At 41.6% G+C, this 20,090-nt stretch overlaps 1 protein-coding gene across 1 annotated transcript in view; it reads right to left on the reverse strand.

The window, feature by feature from the left end:
• grm7 (glutamate metabotropic receptor 7) overlaps nt 1-15,218 on the reverse strand; it is a 68,060-nt gene extending 52,842 nt beyond the window's left edge. Inside the window, exon 1 of the mRNA XM_063215244.1 lies at nt 14,742-15,218. Within this exon, the coding sequence (XP_063071314.1) occupies nt 14,742-15,194 (453 nt within the window). The 5' untranslated portion in view covers nt 15,195-15,218. The remainder of the gene's footprint in view (nt 1-14,741) is intronic.
• Nucleotides 15,219-20,090: the final 4,872 nt, after the last annotated feature.

Genomic DNA, 20,090 nt, shown 5'->3' on the forward strand with positions numbered 1-20,090 from the left:
GCGTGCCATCTAATGTTTCACTTCCTTAACCGCCCCTCATCCTGGCACAATAATAGCACACACTGACACACAAACAGACAAGAAAGGAGATGTACTGTAAGATGGCAAATTCACAAAATCACAAAGGCAGAGGAATGTGCCATTAAAAATGTAGAACATTTTGGACAAGTCTATGAATTCTTTCATGTGCTGTATGTATTAAGAATAATAAGTAAAGAAGAAGATCTCGGTGATATCCTGACCTCAAACTGTCAAATCGGGTTTAACAGCTGAAGCTTCACACAGCATGCACTGGTAAAAGAGTATGATACCGTTGGAGGTCAATTGTACCAGTTTGAGAAAATGTTCACAATCGTTTTAGTACAAGTATGAAAGCATTTCAAATTATTTAAACAAGGACGGGTATATTTACATCTGCATATTGTACATACAGTCATTACATTTTTAAGACTAGATACATTTTATAGATGCCATGCAACGCGTCTGCTTTTTTGTCCATGCAAAACAGTCCCACACCTTAAAGACATAAAGATATTAAAATATGTTAAATCCTATATCATAAATCATGCTGTATGTATTTATGTCCCCACTAAGCTTCTTCCCTCAAGCCATCAGGACGCTTAACTGCCATGAACCGCCACAAGAACCACTCCTTGACTCATCTCTTTTTTAACCTGCCTCTTTCTTTAAACTGAGATGAATAATACATTTTCTACATTTCATTCTACAGTTTTTGCGTTTTGGGATTTTTTTTGCAAAAAAAACCGTTCCATTCCTCATGAACTCTTGGATTCCTACATGACAATCAATATCTTGTATCTTGTAACTTTAATCACAGTTCTATTCATTTGTATGAATCTATACGTTCATAAGGGTTGGAGCAGGCGTCACCCAGCAGTTTTTCTCTTCTTTTAAGGGTGCTGACCAAAATATTGTAAAACTGAAAAATAAGAAAAGGTCTCATCATGCATAGGTTTCTTTATTACACAGATGCGTTTCAGCGTTCTGCCTTCCTCAGTGTGCACAGAACGCCGAAACGCGTCTGTGTAATAAAGAAACCTATGCATGGTGCGACCTTTTCTCATTTTTCAGTTTGTATGAATCTATAAAATGTCAAAACCTGCCACATCCATTGTATTCTGAAAGCATTATCTAATCTGATTTAATTGATTCTCATTAACTACCATTTCAACAGGAAAGGGCATAGCCTGTTTATTAGCGGTCATGCAGCATGTCCTGCTAGCTATGTGATCAACACACCAATCCAGGTCCTGCGGTAATGAATTATGATGGAACTCAGCGTAATGATTGCTTACTTTCTATAGGTCCCATTGATGGCATGGAATAGATACATGTGGACAGGGCTGGATTAACACACTGGCTAGATGTGGCTGCAGCCTAGTGGCCCCCACCTGCCAGGGGGCCCTGATAGTTCAAAAGTGAAAACTTGCAGAATTGTGACAGGATGTGATATTGACAAATGCATCCGTCATGTTGAGTAGTTGGTAGTCATATTATCCTTAATTATCTGATAATTATGACACAGTCTACGTATATTTGTCGCACAATATGCCTTCCTGGGGCCTGTAGCCTAGGGGCCCCAGCTCATCTTAATCCGGCCCTGCATGTGGATCTATACAGGGTACGTCTATACAGGGTGCACCCCCTTTTCCTACATGGCAATTAATAAACAGATATTAATTCCCTATTACACCCACAACATCAATTCCCTTTTGAGATTGGAACTGATTGATTGGGTGACATGCAATTTGCCTGGCTGTACGTCTGTGCTGCACACAGTTAAATAAGCTGAACAATTAATCATGCATCTGGTTGTGTTTTAAAAGTCATTTAAAGGTGCACGACGGCGCGGCCCTATCGTGGCTTAACAGTAGGGCACTTGTCTGTTACATGGCCGACCCGGGTTCGATTCCGGCCCTTGTCCTCTGCCGACCCTTCCCCGTCTCTCTCTCCCAAACATTTCCTGTCTCTCTCAAATTGTCCTGTCTCATGTAATCTAAAGAGACCAAAACAAAACAAAAGCTGCACTGTGTAATATATCTAATTGTAATAAAAGGGGGATCTTCTCATCTCCCTTGTCCACCATTTTGCATTTCCAGAAATAGATATTTTTAGCTACAAAACTGTACTTTTGTCATACTAGCAGATATAAGCTCATTATTTTATAAATATTCATGAAAAGATCAAATTTAGCTGAGACAGCACTGTTTTAATGAGCGGCATAGTTGCAATACCTACTCTGGCCACCATCCTACACAGTGCACCTGTAAAACACATTAGGCCTATCTTTTGAATGTGATTGTTGGCCTATGTTCCTAGGTTGGTAGTGCAAAAGAACAAAACAAAATATTTCAACAAATCCCAAGGCACTACGTAATGGCACACAAATGCTTCATCCTGTTATAGCTGCTCAATGCAATGAGAGTGGGGAAACAGTGTCCAAAGTGGATACCTTTTGTAATGGAAATGCATATGATTTAGTTTTATTGTGCACAACATTCAGCTTCTGGGATACTCTGATAGCGCGCTTCACTGAGCGCTGACTGAACCATAGCGAAATGCCTGCCACTAGGGTGGCACGAATGATTTAGCACACAGACACTCACACAGGTGCAATACAGCCATTCTTACTCTTGCTCTGTGAACAAACACATCAGCAATTCCACTGGAGTGCGAACATAAAACATTCAGTAAAGCACTCACTCGGCTTACCAATATATACTGTATATACTCAATTAAAAATAATCAGTTAACAAATGTGTCTAGTTTTCCAGAGATAGAATGGACCATATACTGTAATATAATCTAAGACTAAGTAAAAAACATAGGCCTATATATTATCAATTCAGTTCTTTTAAAGGGGAATTTACGCTGCCAAATATAAAATACAAATTCTACAGAGTTATGTAGGAGTTGATAGCAAGCCTCATTTTCAATGCCATTTAATCAAACCCTGCAACTGTGTTGAAGACAAATGTTCTTGAATTTATAGGTTTGGAAAAAGGGCAATACTGAAATCCAGAGAAAGGACACATACATCAGAAAGAAGTAAAGAATGACAGACTGAAATATGTTCAGTTCAGAGTAATCTTTTTCTGGTATGAGAGTGATGGATAGCACCAAAAAAGACCTTTTCAAGTTGAATTAATGGCAATACAAATAATTTGTTCACACTTCATGTGATAAATGTCAGCGATAGAAGAATGAGCTGTCAGGGCCTACAGAAATCTATTGATTGGAGGGAAATAATGAAATAACCCCCCTGCCCTGCGCTGCGCTGCGTGTATCACTGGCGTGCCCTAAATGAGATCAGTGATCTCTGCCTCTAATGATGGATGACAGCTTAGATACCTCCAGTGGGCTTCCTAGCAGGCCTTGCAGGGTCACACAACACGACAGCTCTAGTTTACGACAGGATGTAAACGTTTTCTCCATAACCGTTCTAAATCGGTGAATAATATACTCTGGTCAGTTTATGTCTTTCTTAGTTTCATGAATTTGGCCCGAGGTTATACTGTAGGATTACGAAAATTGTTTCTAGAAATGTTCCACAAAGGTCCATATTTATCAGTTTATATATTGAATATGTTTCTTGGTTTCATGAATTTAGTCTACTGAGGAAACTGAAGCATGAAATAAATGGTTTCTAGAAATGTTCTAAATGACATACTGTCAGTGTACCTTTCTTGGTTTCCTGAAGTCAGTTTACGGAGGATAATGTGATTTGATTTCAGGCCAGGAATTGAACCCAGGTCACCTGCATAACAGTCCGGCTGGGCCTTGACATCTTTTAAGCGAAATGGTATCCTTTCCTAATTACGTTTGGATGCAGCATTAAGGATTATAGTCAGAGGCGATTCTAAGGTCAGGTGGGGCCCCAAGCGAAAATGCAAAAGAATGAGCATTTGAACCAAAATCGCCACTACTGTGGTAAAATGTGGGCTGCTATTCACTATCCAGGGGCCTGGGGGCTCCAAGCGGCTGCCTTGCCTGGTGGCAAGATGCACCTCTGATTATAGTTGTGGCCCTGCCGTGGCCTAACGGGGCACTGGGTTGCTACTCTGGTGACCCGGGTTCGATTCCGCCCGGGTCATTTGCAAACCCTTCCCCATCTCTCTCCAATTATTTCTTGTCTGTCCTCCACTGTCCTGTCAAAAGTAAAATAAAGGTAAAAAGCCCTAAAATATATATTTAAAAAAAATAATGATTGTTGTGAAGCCTGAAAATCTCAGTTGTGCAAAACCTCACCATGGTTAGAACCCTACTGTGGTTGATAGGGACATGGTTTCATAGAATGCCCTTGCCATCTGTAAACTTCCACTCAATTCCCATTTCACTCCATGTTCCGTCAGTCACGTCTTCTGGCATGAGTCCAATCATGACCCCAGGTAACATGTCCAACGCAAGACAAGTTCCCTTCAGGACAATAAAAGGTTTCATTTATTCATTCATTCATCATTCATTCATTTCATTCATTCAAGCAGCAAATGTGGACGAGGAGGGGTGGGGGGTGGAAGATGATGTACTACAAACGAGCAGAACACATGCCATAACCTTAGCTACTGCTTGTAGGCTATGTAGATCAATATATCCTAACCTGACTGTTACAGGCATCAAAATTAAACACAATGCGTTTTCTGTTTGTTTCATTCAAATGACAATTGCCTTGTCCCCTTCAAAACTACCTGTGTTTCACTCTTTCACCCCTTAAGGCCCATTCATACCCTGTGTTTTGGAAACGACGTTCAGATTTCTGTTCATACATTAATCATCAACATGTAGGCTACTGTATGCAGTCATTGGTGAGAATGTATTAGTTATATGGTAGCCAGACACCAATGGCATCCTCTAACACGTATTCCCCTTTAAGACACACTGAAGCCACCAATGGCATACTGATACATAATTCAGAAACACGGACAAATAGACAGACAGATATACAGACAAATTGTTACATGAATTACATAAGGGATGTAATATTTTTGATCTGTATTATCTCTATGGTGTGTCTTAAAGGGGAATACGTGTTAGAGGATGCCATTGTCTGCACTGATGCAACCACAGAGAAGGAGACAAGGAAACCAGCACATTACTCTTGAGATTAACATTGACTGGGCTTTGTAATAATTCATGAACATTTCTCTTTTAAAAATATATATATATTTGGCCTTTTTGCCTTTATTTATATAATAGGACAGTGAAAGGAAGCGAGTGGGGGGAGAGAGACAGGGAAGGACCTGAGCCGGAATCGAAACCGGATCAGCCACGTAGTAGATGAGTGACCTACCGTTAGCCACACGGAAGGGCTAATTTATGAACATCTCTGATGACAGCATAATCATTCACTTGGGTGATGATACAGTACACTTGTCAAATTCAGGCACAACTAACAACAATGGTAACACTGTAATGTTCATGGTAGACCATAAGGGTACCATTATAGTACCATTATGGCAGACCATGCACTTGCATCTCAAAAACATCTGAAACTATTACCGGCTGTTCCTACTGTAAGACATGAAATGGTATCCTTTCCTAGTTACCAACTGTTTTATAGGGAGACATAGGCTAGGTGTCGATTTTGTTCAGCCAATATTTTTCTGCGGAGTTCTCAAGGCCATAGTGTAACAGGTGTAGGCTACTTTATAGAAGATATGATATGATCTCACACCTTGCAGTATTGATTTGTGCCCAGTTTAGACCAGTGGTTCTCAATCTTTTCCCATCCCCTTTCCCATTCCCATCCCCCCCAAATAAAATACCATACCAAAAATAAGTTTGAGGAGTACCATCACAAATGTGATTAGAATTTTGCCAAAATTTAGAGTTTTAATCATGATTTTTGCTTCTATGGGAGCTGTAGAGTGTTCGAGTAAAATTCTAGAAGAACTGGGGGAAAATCCTTACTCCTCAAGGGGGTAGGGCTAGAATTAGAAACACTCCCATAAAAGTTAATAATCATACAGTATAATAAGTCCCATCATGGTCTGAGCAGCAGACCTTTCAACTCTGGAAAATCATTTTTGGTGTCATTTTCAGAGCACCCAAACACCTTGTGGGATGTGCCGATATTTTTTTAAATTCTTATTTTCCTGAACAGTTCATGACCTCTCCTTCATAAACATTTTTAGAGTTTTATGCACCTTACGCCATAAATCTAGCAACCTGCGATAGTTCTGGCAGACCACATAGTCAACGCGCCCTTTTGCCTATTGGCTGACGCAGACCCAACCTATAAAGCTCTCCACGAATCAGCTGCACTTTGGTTAATCAGCTGCTGCTTGCAATTGGATGCTGACCTTTGGCAAGCTTTATTTAAATTAACGAAATTGTTTTCCTGTCATTGCTTTTTGCTGTTTGAATTGCTCCCACCACCTCCCCTGCTCCACCTGACTAATCATTGCCAAACAATGTCATACTGTTGTCATTGTTGCTTGCTCTGTATGTTGCCTTTCCAGCTAAATGGAAGGCACTCCACCTGAGTGTAACTAAGGCTAACTAGCAGAGTTGGTGTGGAACGTTGGTAAAACCTCCCTCCGATAGCTTCATACAGTCTCGTGCCGTTGGGCCGAGAGACTAGTATCTTGGCCCAGCGGTATCGTACTGTGTCTCCCATTGCCGGACCGCTGTAGTTGACAAGGTCGCACGTTCGATCCGCGAGGGGGGTTAACAGGTGCAAGATGACCTCCGTCACAGTGGTACCGTGACCCGGATTGGGAGTGAGGTTCAAGGTTGAGAGTGTAACGGAGGCTAACTAGCAGACTTGGCGTGGAAGGTTGGTAAAACCTCCCTCCGATAGCCTCATACAGTCTCGTGCCGTTGGGCCGAGAGACTAGTCTCTTGGCCCAGCGGTATCGTACTGTGTCTCCCATTGCTGGACCGTTGTAGTTGACGAGGTCGCACGTTCGATCCCAGAGGGGGGTGAACAGGTGCAAGATGACCTCCGTCACATGAGGATGCCGCTGTTCCCTGTATTGGCTTCCATGCACCCAGAGAACTTAGAACACAGGGAGAAGATTCAGTCTGATTGGTTCCCATTGTAGCCAGTTAGCTTTGCATGCATACTGCAGTTCCTATGGAGTGTCCACTAGTTGGCGAGCGTTGGTAAGTCTTTCATGTGGGAAAATGTATGGAATGGAAAGGGGAGCCCATATTCCAGTCATAAATCTCATCAACAAAACATTCCTGGTAAGCACTATGGCTGGTGTTTAACAATAGGCTGTATTGACAAATCTTTCAGGTGTGTAGTTTTACAGCAGGGAAGATGATTTCGACCTGTACTCGCTAGCATCCCGCTAATGTTTATGGGTTTGGCCTCATAAAAATTGAGCTTTGTGGCCCAGTATATAATAATCTAGTGGCGCAAAATAATCGAAACACTACTCAAATGAGGTCTTATTATTTCTAGATTCGACATAAAAATATTAATATTTCAGGGCAAAAAATGATAAAAAATCACAAAAATTATAATAACAGGGTTAGCCAGTTGTGGCTAGTAGCTAGTTCCGGGAGTGAACACCCCCTGATGGAGCTCATGGAGAAGCAGTGAAACTTCCTCTGAACAGAGCCATACTGCCAAACACAAATGTCTGCATTCAGAATGTCCTCTCAAATGTATCTCTGTTTCTCGTCTCATTTTTGACGAGAGTGGAGAAATATAGGAAACATTAACCACTGACATCAGTATGTTTTAGGCAGCTTCCTCCAATGGTTAAAACCAAGACCTGTTTTCAAAGACATTGGTAGCATTGTCTATATGTCAGAAGTAAAATAAAAACACAAACAAGTGCATAAAACTAGTAAAATGAAAATCTTAAAAATGTAGAGGTTGTAGCTAATGGCCATACCACGCTGAGCACGGCTGATCTCGTCCCATATCAGAAACTAAGCAGTGTCAGACCTGATTAGTAGGCTACTTGCATGGGAGACATTGTGTTTTTAATTCCGAATTTGTTAGTTTGGAATTTAAATTATGTCAAGTTTACATGAAGCCCTTTCATTTAATTCCAAATAAACGTATGGGGATCAGAAAGCATTGGACAGCATTTGACAGAGGATCCATGCAATGGGTCTGTAGGCGCTGGGCCCCGTATCTGTGCCATCCGTCACCTCTTGCGTCATCACAGCGAACACATTTTCGAAATTGTGAAGTGTTTATATGATGTTTTCAACATGCAACGTTTTTAAAGTGCCGTCCCTGTGCACAGCCACTGTCCAGGTGCTGGTGATGTGCAGTAAAAGTAATCCAAGTAAAGGAAGGATGAATCACCGCACACTGGTATTCTTTGCTGGTAGTTTATTTGGTGAACAACGCGTTTCACTGTTGCTTCATCAGGTGGCTTCTCTGGAGCAGCGAAACGCGTTGTTCACCAAATAAACTACCAGCAAAGAATACCAGTGTGCGGTGATTCATCCTTCCTTTACTTGCAATTAAGTTTTTATTCAGAATTAAACTCGGAATTAAATGGCCCATGTAAACAAGAGCATTGTGGAGCTTTCAGGAAAAAATTGTGAAAATTGTGAATTGAACACATAATTATAGTGACAGAAGCTGTGCCATGCTTTTGAGTGCACGCTAGAGAGAGGCCTGTCTACGTGTATGTCTAGCCAACCATGCCCATCAGTTGTCACACAATGGGACAGTCAAGCTTTTTGGACCCCCCCGTCACCTAGCAACAACAGGCCTCAGTTTGGCGGCTGACAAAGGCCTAGCCTAATATAAAATTGCCAAGTCACCACAAACAGTCAGTATGCAGTCAGAAATAAGAGAGTATGAATTTGGTGGTTTTATTTCACCTCCATACTTGTCAGGGGCTCAGTCGGTAGAGAAACCTGTTTGGCAACCAGAGGTTTGTAGGTTCAAATCCTGCTCCGCCTGATCCGCATGGATATGTTCTTGAGCAAGATGTTTAACCCGTGAAGGAGACACAGCGTTAAAAATTTGCTGCTACCAGAATGGCAATGACCAAGTCGAAGTGCATTTACTAAAGGCCCTGTGTTATGTCATAGTATTGCAGTGCTATGGTACTTAACTTTTCAATGACTATTGCAGCATGCCACTGTTGGTAAGGTGTGCATTACAGTAAGGGGCTACCCCCAAATTGCTCCTGGTGGCAGGGTGGCCACTAGTGTGTGTGAAAAGGTGAATGTGAGGCACTCATGTAAAGCACTTTGAGTGCTCAAAGGAGTGGAAAAATGCTATACAAATGCAGTCCATTCATCATTGTTTTCTCACAGCCACAAATATTTTTCCTTCTGGCAGTTATGGCCAAATGGTTAGGGGAGGTGGTCAAGAAATCGGGCTGTTGCAGGTTCAAATCCCATTTTTACTAGCCGTGGAACTCTCATACTGCCTTTAGTTCTACACAATCGTTTCGATCTGAAAGACAGTCTGGTGAGGATGACTCATAACGTCCAAGATCATGGGCACTGTGTCATAATGGCCAAGCATTCCGACCTTAACAGTTTCTCTGCTCAATCAGAGAGCAGGGCAGTGTGTCATAATATTCTCTCCCCTACGGAATTTACAATAGGCAACTCCCCAGACCTAATCTCACTTGTGATTAAGTCTGGTGTTAACCAGGCAACATTTTTACCACTATACGGTGGCAATGGCTGAAGGGCCCTTGTGTATTGTGCAAGCATCCTCACCCCGCTGTGATGCAGGGACTGTAGCCAATACCCTGTAGTACTGTAACTGAAATGCCCATCTATGTCTTTCATTTGTCTATCTATGCTACAATTCTGTTCTTTTTTTCCCTGTACACTATCAATTGTTTTTCTCATGTTAATCAAAACACTTTGTCACTGGATCTGTCTCACCCCCAAAACATTTAAGCCCTAGCTCATTGTACAAGCCTTGAAGGGCAACATGATTTACCAAACTGTCATAACATGTTAAGCACTAGGCTATCTGATTTCCATTAGATGTTTGTCTGTAAATATAATCCGAAATGGTACATTGCTCCCAGCCAGGTAAATCTTGACTTTCTCTCATGAAAGACAGAAAAAGGAAATTATATTTCAGAGGAAACAAGCATGCATCATGTTATAAGTGAGTACACTTTATACTATGTCGGTGTATTTTCTAAAATGTATTTTGCTTGACAGTTCTATTTTTCCACATAGGCCTGTAAGACAAGTAAGGAACGGTGGTTAAGGTCCGGGTGCATTTTGACAACTCAACAAGAGTTGACTATTTTTTTCTTTTACAATGACAATACCCATCAATAAATTAGTCATATCCTAAATGTTTATCCAGTCCAGTCTTTTCTAATGAATCTCACACGTTACATTACAGTATTTCTCAATTGGTTTTGTACATTTCTCGAATCTCTCTCGCAATTTGCAAAACATAATATTCATTCTCAAAACAGCTTTAACAAATGGCAAAACACCGTGGATGACCTGCAAAAAACCCAAGTTTTTGTGTCAATGAACGTATCAGTGCCAGCAGAATGGTTAGTCATTGTGTCATATTGTGGTCCGTGTCTGGACAAGCTAGTCAAATCGATGCTTTTTGAGTGATATGACAAAAGCAATTGATAATGTACGAAAAAGCTGAGAATTGTACACAACCATCTGCATGGTGATGAAAGCATTTGCTAAATGCTGAAAACTATGAGAAACGTATTTTACCATGTGCACAGATAACAGCAGGAAGTCACAATTGAACAAGAAGTTCTGAGAATGATTATTCTGTTGTGAGAAATGTACAAAACCAATTGAGAAATACTGTAATGCAGTACAGTGCCTATTGTTGTATTGCATGCCTGTTTTCTCTATCCCTTCTATTGCCTTTGATTAGAGAGAGTCAATATTTACCTGTGAGCAATTTACCAATTCAGATCACATTTATAGATACAAATCCAATGGAAATTATACAGTTCTTATCACATTATGACAGTTTGGTAAGTCATTTTGCATGTCAAGACTTAAACTATGACATAGGGCCTAAATGTTTTGGGGGGTGAGATAGTTTTGTGTATTCAGTGACAATGCTTTTTGAGTGATATGACAAAAGCAATTGATAATGTACGAAAAAGCTGAGAATTGTACACAACCATCTGCATGGTGATGAAAGCATTTGCTAAATGCTGAAAACTATGAGAAACATATTTTACCATGTGCACAGGTAACAGCAGGAAGTCACAATTGAACAAGAAGTTGTGAGAATGATTATTCTGTTGTGAGAAATGTACAAAACCAATTGAGAAATACTGTAAGTCTAACTTACAACATTTGCTATCAAACCTTAACTACATTTGACACATTAAAAACCTTAACTACATTTGACCCTCCACAGTGCACAGTAAATTCTGCAGTGCTCATTTAACATTTAGGGATTTTATTTAACATCATTTGGACTTAAATGAACTCTTTAAGTGTTGAATTAACACCGCAACATTTACTGTGTGCACTATTCAGCTGACAACGTGACTAATCAATTATTCAATCTTATCCACGCACTAGACACAATGACTAGACATTCTGATGATACTGACACGCTCAGTGACACAAAAACGTGCTTTTGAGAGATGAACTAGATTTTGAGCAATGTGCTCGAGTCAAATTTACAGGAGAAACACTGGATTTATGGGGGCACATATTTCAGCCCTGTGCTGTGCTCTCAGGAATGATATGAAATTCCTTCATAGCCCAGAAATTCAAGGTTATGCCGTTATCATTATCATGGCTTTGAAGCTCTGTATAGACTACACAGTCACTGTAATGAAGAACGCAGCACAAGAGCATTAAGAAACACACTGCGCTCCCTATACGTTATAACGAGATAGAGGAGTTGACCTGATAGATAGATAGATAGATATATAGATAGATAGATAGATAGATAGATAGATAGATAGATAGATAGATAGATAGATAGATAGATAGATAGATAGATAGATAGATAGATAGATAGATAGATAGATAGATAGATATGGCTTTTGGCTTTTCTTTTCAAATATGCTTCTCAATGAAAATGACAAAAATGACAGTTGACAGACTACAGCTGTGCACAGGGCTGGCCTATGGGCTCGACTCGAGTAACGGCCCGGGTATTGTTAGCGTAGACCAGCCCCTCACAACCCAACTGATTTTCTATGATACGATTGGCTCAGTCAATTGTCTACATGCAGATGGAACAATGGGCTACCCCATCTAAACGGCGGGCCGGTCTGGGAAAAGAATAACAACAGCTTCAAAAAAAAAAAAAAACCCCTCACAAAAACAACAGCATCGGCCCCTGAGGACTGTCGGCCCGCTGGGAAAATGCCCTGTATGCCAGATTATCATTACTAGCACAGAGACTGGATATGTGTAGGCCTACTCTTGGAATCACTGGTAGAAGTCCTCAGGGCCGGATTCATTTGGATTAAGATGGCCCATGCAGGGCCCTTAGGCTACAGGTTGCCGTAGGCCATGACTAAATTACATATAACAGTCTCGTAATTCTGAGCTATACATTACGCCTGCCAACTATAGAAAGGAGTATTAACAAGAGATCAAAGCAAAACTATTTTCTCCCCTTTGACCAATAAGGGGGGGCCCTGGCTGGTGTGGGACCCTAGGCTGCTGTAGTCATATCTATCTTGTGCGTTGATCCGGCCCTGCTATGTCTTCCTGTAATTGTACTGTAGTGCTGGACAGCTACAAGATGTCGAGATGTCGATTCGACCAAAAGAGAACCATTAGTATAATAGTAGTCTGCTGTTTATTTCCTTTCAACTGTCTGAGCAGTTTGTTTTTTCCACTTGTGAACATTAGTGAGACAGGATATCATGTCAGCACTCTAGAATACTATACAGCCTGTTGCTGCAACTCCAGCAAATTAGTATTTCTCCAATTAGTGTGGACCATGTCAAAAGCACTGGTGCATCACCAAAATCTGACTGGTAGAATTACATATTACAAACTTAAGACTTATGTGATTCACCCTAATTAACTACACAAAATCAAATAATTCAGTAGTTATGTTGACATCATGGCATCAGTAATCATTGTCTCTTCTTCTTATGAAAATACCGAGCGCAGTGATGATGAGGCACTGAGGAGGAGGCAGAGTAGAGGGAGGGTTTGTTTGCTCTATGTGCCGAGAGTCTCCAGGCTTGCAATTAGAGTGACAGTTGATCTCCCTTCCCCCACAGTCTTTGCCACTGCAGCCTTCTTCAACAACCAAAAAAGACACAAAACACTGTATCATATCAGGGAGACCACGAAATGGAACAAATATAAAAACACAAAATATAAAAAAGACAAGGCAGACCTAAACTAGAGCCATAGGCTGGGGAAATACAGGTATGGTACAACAGGTGATGGCATGCTTGCACAACATGATTTTGAGATTCTTTGCTTGAGGTCTTATTAACATCTGTTCATATTTGGTTATATCAAACAGGTAATGGGGATTGAGAGTTAGACTACCTGTATTTAGCCACTAAACCTTACAAAATGGCAATTTGGCCAACTGACATTCACCTTGCATGTTGTTTGCAACACCTGCTCACCAGAATACACAGGTTATATTATCCAACACAATCAACCTGGAAAACCTGAACTTGGTGTTTCATGGGTGATTTTTGTTTGGTTTTGAAAACCACTGGGTTTTGTGTGATTTTCTTAGACAGTCCTAAGGTCATGAAGCACCTCATATCCTGTCAGACTGACTAGCAAAACAGGGGGAAATTGTTTCCTTCATGCAGAAGCAATAATACAACAAGTAGCCCCCCAGTAAGGAAACTGTGGCAAAAATGAAGAGTGGCCTAGTATTTTATCTGAAAAATCTTATCGTGACTTTGGAGAAAAGGAGGAAAGGGTGTTGCCTATTTAAACTGTCAATCCATCCTAGTAGACCTACTATGTGGTAATAGTGCCATACTGATATCCAAGAACACCACATGGAAACAGATTAGATTTTTTTGTTGAAGTTCCTTAAAATGTCGAAATAAAGACGCTGGAGCATTCCAGAAATCCCCATTATTCGAGACGGAGACGGAATACACTGCTGCCACGGGAAGCACACTGGTGTTATGTTGCACCACTACGGAGTCGGGGCTACAGCAATCCAAGATACACTGATGGAGATCTTAAAATGCCATTTCGAGATCTCTATTTTTTTTAAACATGCCATCGGCGACAGCATAGGCCTACTTATAAAACTGATTGTTTTGGCTTAATTAAGTCTTGATTGGACTAAAATCCGAACACCGTAGCTCTGACTTCCTTGAACAGGTTGTTCCTGAAAATGTCACGCAATCTAAATGTCGGCTCTGCATCGATGATCTGGAACACAGCATTCTTCTTCACACGTTTTTCTTCTCAGGGCGACTGTGCTCGTGTCAGAAGGGAGCTGTTCTTTCAGCACCACCAGCGTGTGCGTAAACTCGCGTCAGCTGCCTGGTGCACCTTTCCCGTTCTTGGTCACAAATTGGGAAAAGCGAGCGTGACGAAACCTGACACTATTGTACGAGGTGTTAACAAGGTTACGCTGTGTCGATGTTGTCAATGCATTTTTGAAGCTTATGTCGTAGGAGGATATAGGCTAGCAGCAAAACGCAGGTGTTTTGTTTAGCCATTGTTTAGCCAATGAAGATCGAGGAATCATACCATGCCACCAGAACACAACTGTCAGGTTACAGCACTGTAGGTCATTAAGCTGTGATGGTGGTAAACAGTGTTGGCGGTGATTGCAAAAGCATATTACAAGCGGATCGCCAGCTTACCTGAAACAAGCGCAGAATGTTGGCCACCATTATCGACACAGAACTTGCGGAGGCTCCGATGACTCCGACAACTTTTTCGGGTTTGACAAATACTGGAGGCTCCCCACTGGTGCATCGCACGTCCGATGTATCCTTTTGTATAAGAGCCTGGACAAACGTGAGAGACTGTTCCAGCGCGTATGTGTCCCTCGAACATGTGTCTAATATCCGTGCGCCTAAAGTGATATTAGGTAAAAGCTCATCGTCGCTGTTGATTTGGTCCAAAGCGTACAACATTGCTTCCAGCCTGTGGATTCCATTCTCCTTCTTTATGTCACCGCACGGTTCCCCCAAGAGTCCGCGTGCATGGACGGGGAAAAGGCCACCGAGGGTCAAATCCCCTTCAATTCTAATCGAGTGCGGCGCATATGATACGTCTTGAGAGAGTGTAAGATCCATAAACGTTTTCACCATGCAGATCACTTGCAACCTGAAGTAGGGCTTCAGCTGCAAGAAAGCGTTTATGGCCATCATTTCCCTCCCTAACACCATTTACTTAGATCCGCTGAATACAGTGAAGGCACTTCAACGCAGTTATGTGTAGATACAATCCGATGTAGCAAAAATAAAATCCATTGCACAAGTTCTCGCAGGTGTGGCCAAAAATAGCATGAAGGGAGATGTATCAGAATACCAAAGAAGGTTCTTCATTCAGCATGTCCACTAGATCCCAGCATCTTACCGCACGCGTCGCTTGTTGCTCAAAGAACCATTGCGAACGTGCAGTCTCGCGTTAGGAATAGGGAGAGGAACTCTAAAAAAATCCCACTGAACTCTAAAACAGGTGCATCTATACAGCATATAATCGCGTCGACATTCATGGCACAAAATAGGCTACCAGTGCTCCCCCCACACTGATGTCATACTGCTCCACTCCTTACCAATTGCTGCATTAGTCATCCAACTGAAGGTTTACAAAGCCACTAACAAGGAAAAGACAAAAAGTTTCAAATAAAACGTAATTTTAAAAGGGTGGAATTTCACCAAAAAACGGATAACAAATTAGTCCACGGATGGGAACCTGCATGCAGGTCATAGTCGTCAAAATACAACTTGAGTCTTCATGGGGAAACAATTTCTCTGTCGCAGAGGGGGGTGATCCTAATTTGTACCCCCTCGTTCTCCAAATCCTATCAGCCAGGAGACAAGAAGCAAAGACAAAACATGCGTTGAGCTGAAATGGAAGCAATGTCACCTCCCCTCACTCCACCCGACTGAAAGAATGCAATTGTCAAATGGTCTCAACGCGAGCTCTGTTCTGTGGTAATTCTCGGACCATTCCTTATCATGGAGGATATTGGATGGAAATGCTCGGTCTCCTAACTAAATCATAGACATTTAACACAAAAACAGATAAAACCGCCAGTAAACGTTTCCTATCTGTTCAATACGTAGGGAGGCACGTCGGTCTCCGCCTACCTCTGCCTACCTGTGTGGAGAGAGAGAGAGAGAGAGAGAGAGAGAGAGAGAGAGAGAGAGAGAGAGAGAGAGAGAGAGAGAGAGAGAGAGAGAGAGAGAGAACCTACCCACGACGCACTGTTTCATACTGGACTGTTACATTCCATCGCTTAGAGATATTATTGGAATATTGACAGTGGGGTTGAAATCTACGCTCTCAGTCACCCCTTTCTATGCAAACAGTAGCCCACTCTCCCACCTTAGAACCGGACATGGTTAAGGACAGGTTACCTTTAATTTGTTGCGCTGTCAAATTTCTCATATTTTATTGAGTGGAATTTAGATTTAGGGATGACATTTTGATGCGTCCTAGGCTTCAAAGCATCCTTATAGCCTACACCAGTGGTTTTCAAAGTGGGGTCCGGGGACCCCTGGGGGCAGCGAGGGGATGCCACGGGGGGCGCGGAAGGTTGGCAGGAAAAATACAGTGAATTAAAATTAATAATTTAATAAATTGAATAACTGAAGTAGCCAAAATAAACCAAGAAAAAGAGAATAAACAATCCCAGTGGAATCATCTTCTTTAGGCCTACAATTTTAAAATAGGGCCTATGTATTTTGCTTTCTGTAATACTTGAATGGGTAAGGAAAGTATCAATACCGTTGAGTTGTGAAACCGGGTGCACAGAAAAAATAGTGTGGCACGGCTCATGTCAGCTGGGCCTTGGCTGGAGTCTACTGGTAGGCCTATATGGGAGCCTTGTCATAGTAAGGTTTGGGAACCCCTGGCCTACACGACATTGGGAAAGTCCTATGCGATACACTGGTCTGGAGCCTAATATTGAGTAGGACTACCTGAAGTCTGTCTTTCCATTTGTACACATTACATTAGGCATAGCTAATACTTTAATCCAAAGCAATAAACAGGTGCAGTGCCTGGTGCAACATGGGGCCACATGTCTTGTTCTTCATTCATTCATTCATTCATTCATTCATTCATTCATTCATTCATTCATTCATTCAAAGACACTTTGGGATTAGAACCTGCAACCTTCTGATTTCAAGACTGGCCACTGCTCACTAACCATCCTTACTTGTGTATCCATTTAGAATGAAAGAGATATCAAATCAGCCTAGAAGATCAATGGATGGTCATTCCCTGATATTTGTGAGGCCCAATTAGTTCCAATACTCAATTCTGTTCAGTGCAAGTGAAAAGCTATTTTCATCAAAAAGTAGGCCTATCTATTTTGCATGTTATTACATTAACTAAAATATTGTATTGACTTGTAGGGATTGGCAAGGATCCCATAAGAAGTTAGCCTGGTTTTACCAGACCACATTAATTGCTTCATAATTCATTTTTGGTCTGGATCCTCGGTGCCCTGGAACACTTGGTGGGAGGAGTGAGCTCAGCTCTGGTTTGAAATGAGTGGACCAACCGCTGACCCTTGACGTTCGTGACATATGTTGTTATGCGCCCAAGTGCGTTCGCTTACTGGCCGGCCGTCTGGTGGACGACTAAACCCTCCCAGGCCCAGAGAAGCGTGATCAGACCATTTGTGAATTACAAAGTAATTAAAAATGAATGATCTGGCTTGTCAGGTTAATAAGAAGTGTTAACTATTGATTGTAGCCTTGTACATTAATCACAAGCAAGATAATCAAACTATTTTATTGATATACTCATTCATGCCATGGTTCAACATACCCCGATCAATGATGTCAGACACAATGAAACACTTGAAGCATTTACATAATATCACATGAGCTGTAGTTCAGACAACATGCCCACCACGGTCACACCTTTTTGGCGAGGAAAGACGAATCTATTTTCATGCATTCCGAATTTGTAATTGACTTTTACACTACACCTATGAAGTGGAGGAGACACGCTCACACTATCGTCTACTAGTAAATACAGATTATAACTGGGTGCTGATAATATATTGATGAATGAAGGAAGCGAAGGACAGCACTCTTCAAATTTTTCTCTGTTTATTCGCCTACGAATAATACGAAAAATCTGAAGAGTGCTGTCCTTCGCTTCCTTCATTCACACTACACTACACAACACATAACATAATATTACACTGCAGTACATTACACTGCAGTACATTACACAACAATGTAGGCTACTACACTGGACTCACACACACATGCACACACGCACACACGCACACACACACACACACACACACACACACACACACACACACACACACACACACACACACACACACACACACACACACACACACACACACACACACGCATACTCCAACAGTCTCCATGCCATTTTACGACCGCCCTCTCCCTGCAGAATGCCTCAGAGTGCTGCGACCAATTGACACAGCACCGTCCCAAATATCATGATCCAGATTCAGAAGATTCAAGAGTTCATTGTCATTGAAGGCAACAATTGTGTGTGGAGCAACAACACTGCCTAGTTTCAATTAGTAGTAGACCACCCCTGCCATATACATTGATAAGAAATAATACATTTATAGTACTGTAATAATAAAGTAATAATATAAGTAATAATAAATTAATAAATTAATAAAGTAGGCTAAATCAATAAATGAGATCTCCTCCCCACAATTCAAGGTTAATTCCAGTGCTGTTTATATTTTAAAAAAGGGCCCAAAAATGTGCCCTTAGACCCAAAAAACCTCCAATCTTATCTAACGGTGGTGCAAGCATCATGATATGGGGATGTATGAGATGAGATTTCTCGTACTACAGTGTTGGTCCCATTTACACCAGGGATCATGGATCATTTGACGTTGAGGCCCATTTGACGTTTTCCATACAGAGTGGCCCAGGGCCCATTAATGCCATATTGTGTTATATTTCATGTTGTCTATACACAATTTTTTGTAATTTGTGTTATAGGCCTATATAATTATATTTTTAGGGGGGGGGTTTGCCTTTATTTTTTGACAGGACCGTGGAGGAGAGACAGGAAATGGGTGGGGAGAGAGAGACGGGGAAGGATTGGCAAATGATCAAGGCCGGAATCAAACCTGAGTCGCTAGCGTAGTAACCCAGTGCCCTACTGTTAGGCCACGGCAGGGCCCTTTCAGAAGTATAAATTAATTAGTAATAATCACATCCATTAAGAAATAGTAGTGCAGCCATTACTGTATATTCACTGTATTATTCACATGAGCAATGGTGTCACCAGAGGAGGATTCCATATCGCAGAAGCTATACTACAGAAATTGGAGGGAAAACAGCTTATCCTTGACAACGAGGAATGCAGGGCAGTGAAAGTTGGGGTGGTCGACGAAAGTAACAGCTTACAGCAGCGGTTCCCAAACTTTTTCAACGGTAACCCCCTTTTGAGCTGAAGACTATTTTCGGGTTTTTACTTGCTTCTTGAAGGCTGCAAGAGATGTGCTTAGTCTTGCTGCCTCTTGGAGACAATTCCACCACTGGGGAAACGACAACAGAAAGCAGTCTTGACTGGGAGTACCTAGAGCTAACAGGTGGCAAAGCTAGGCGGCTTGTGCTGGAGGAGCGCAGTTCTCTTCCAGCAACATAAGGCTTCAGTAAGGCCTTCAGATAAACTGGGGCCGTTCCTGCAATGGCTTTGTAGGCAACAATCAAGGCCAGTGCAACTCAATGAATAGAGGACTAACACGGGTCCTTTTGGGTTCATTGAATACCATTGAATTGAATATGAATGGAAAATCTAGCAATATTGATGGACAAAAAATTGCCTAGTGCTAGATTTTCCATTAATAGTTTGTCCACTAATATTGCTAGAAATTCACAGGTAACATGGTAACATGATGGTGCCAACTCAACAACTTGGCATCAAATGTCAGGAAAACAAAAGGAGTGGTGGTGGACTACCGAAAGCAAAAGAACTATGCTCCACTTTACGTATGGGAGTGTGTCTATGTT

Source organism: Engraulis encrasicolus, chromosome 14 (genome assembly GCF_034702125.1).
Source record: "Engraulis encrasicolus isolate BLACKSEA-1 chromosome 14, IST_EnEncr_1.0, whole genome shotgun sequence".
Classification (NCBI taxonomy): Eukaryota; Metazoa; Chordata; class Actinopteri; order Clupeiformes; family Engraulidae; genus Engraulis; species Engraulis encrasicolus.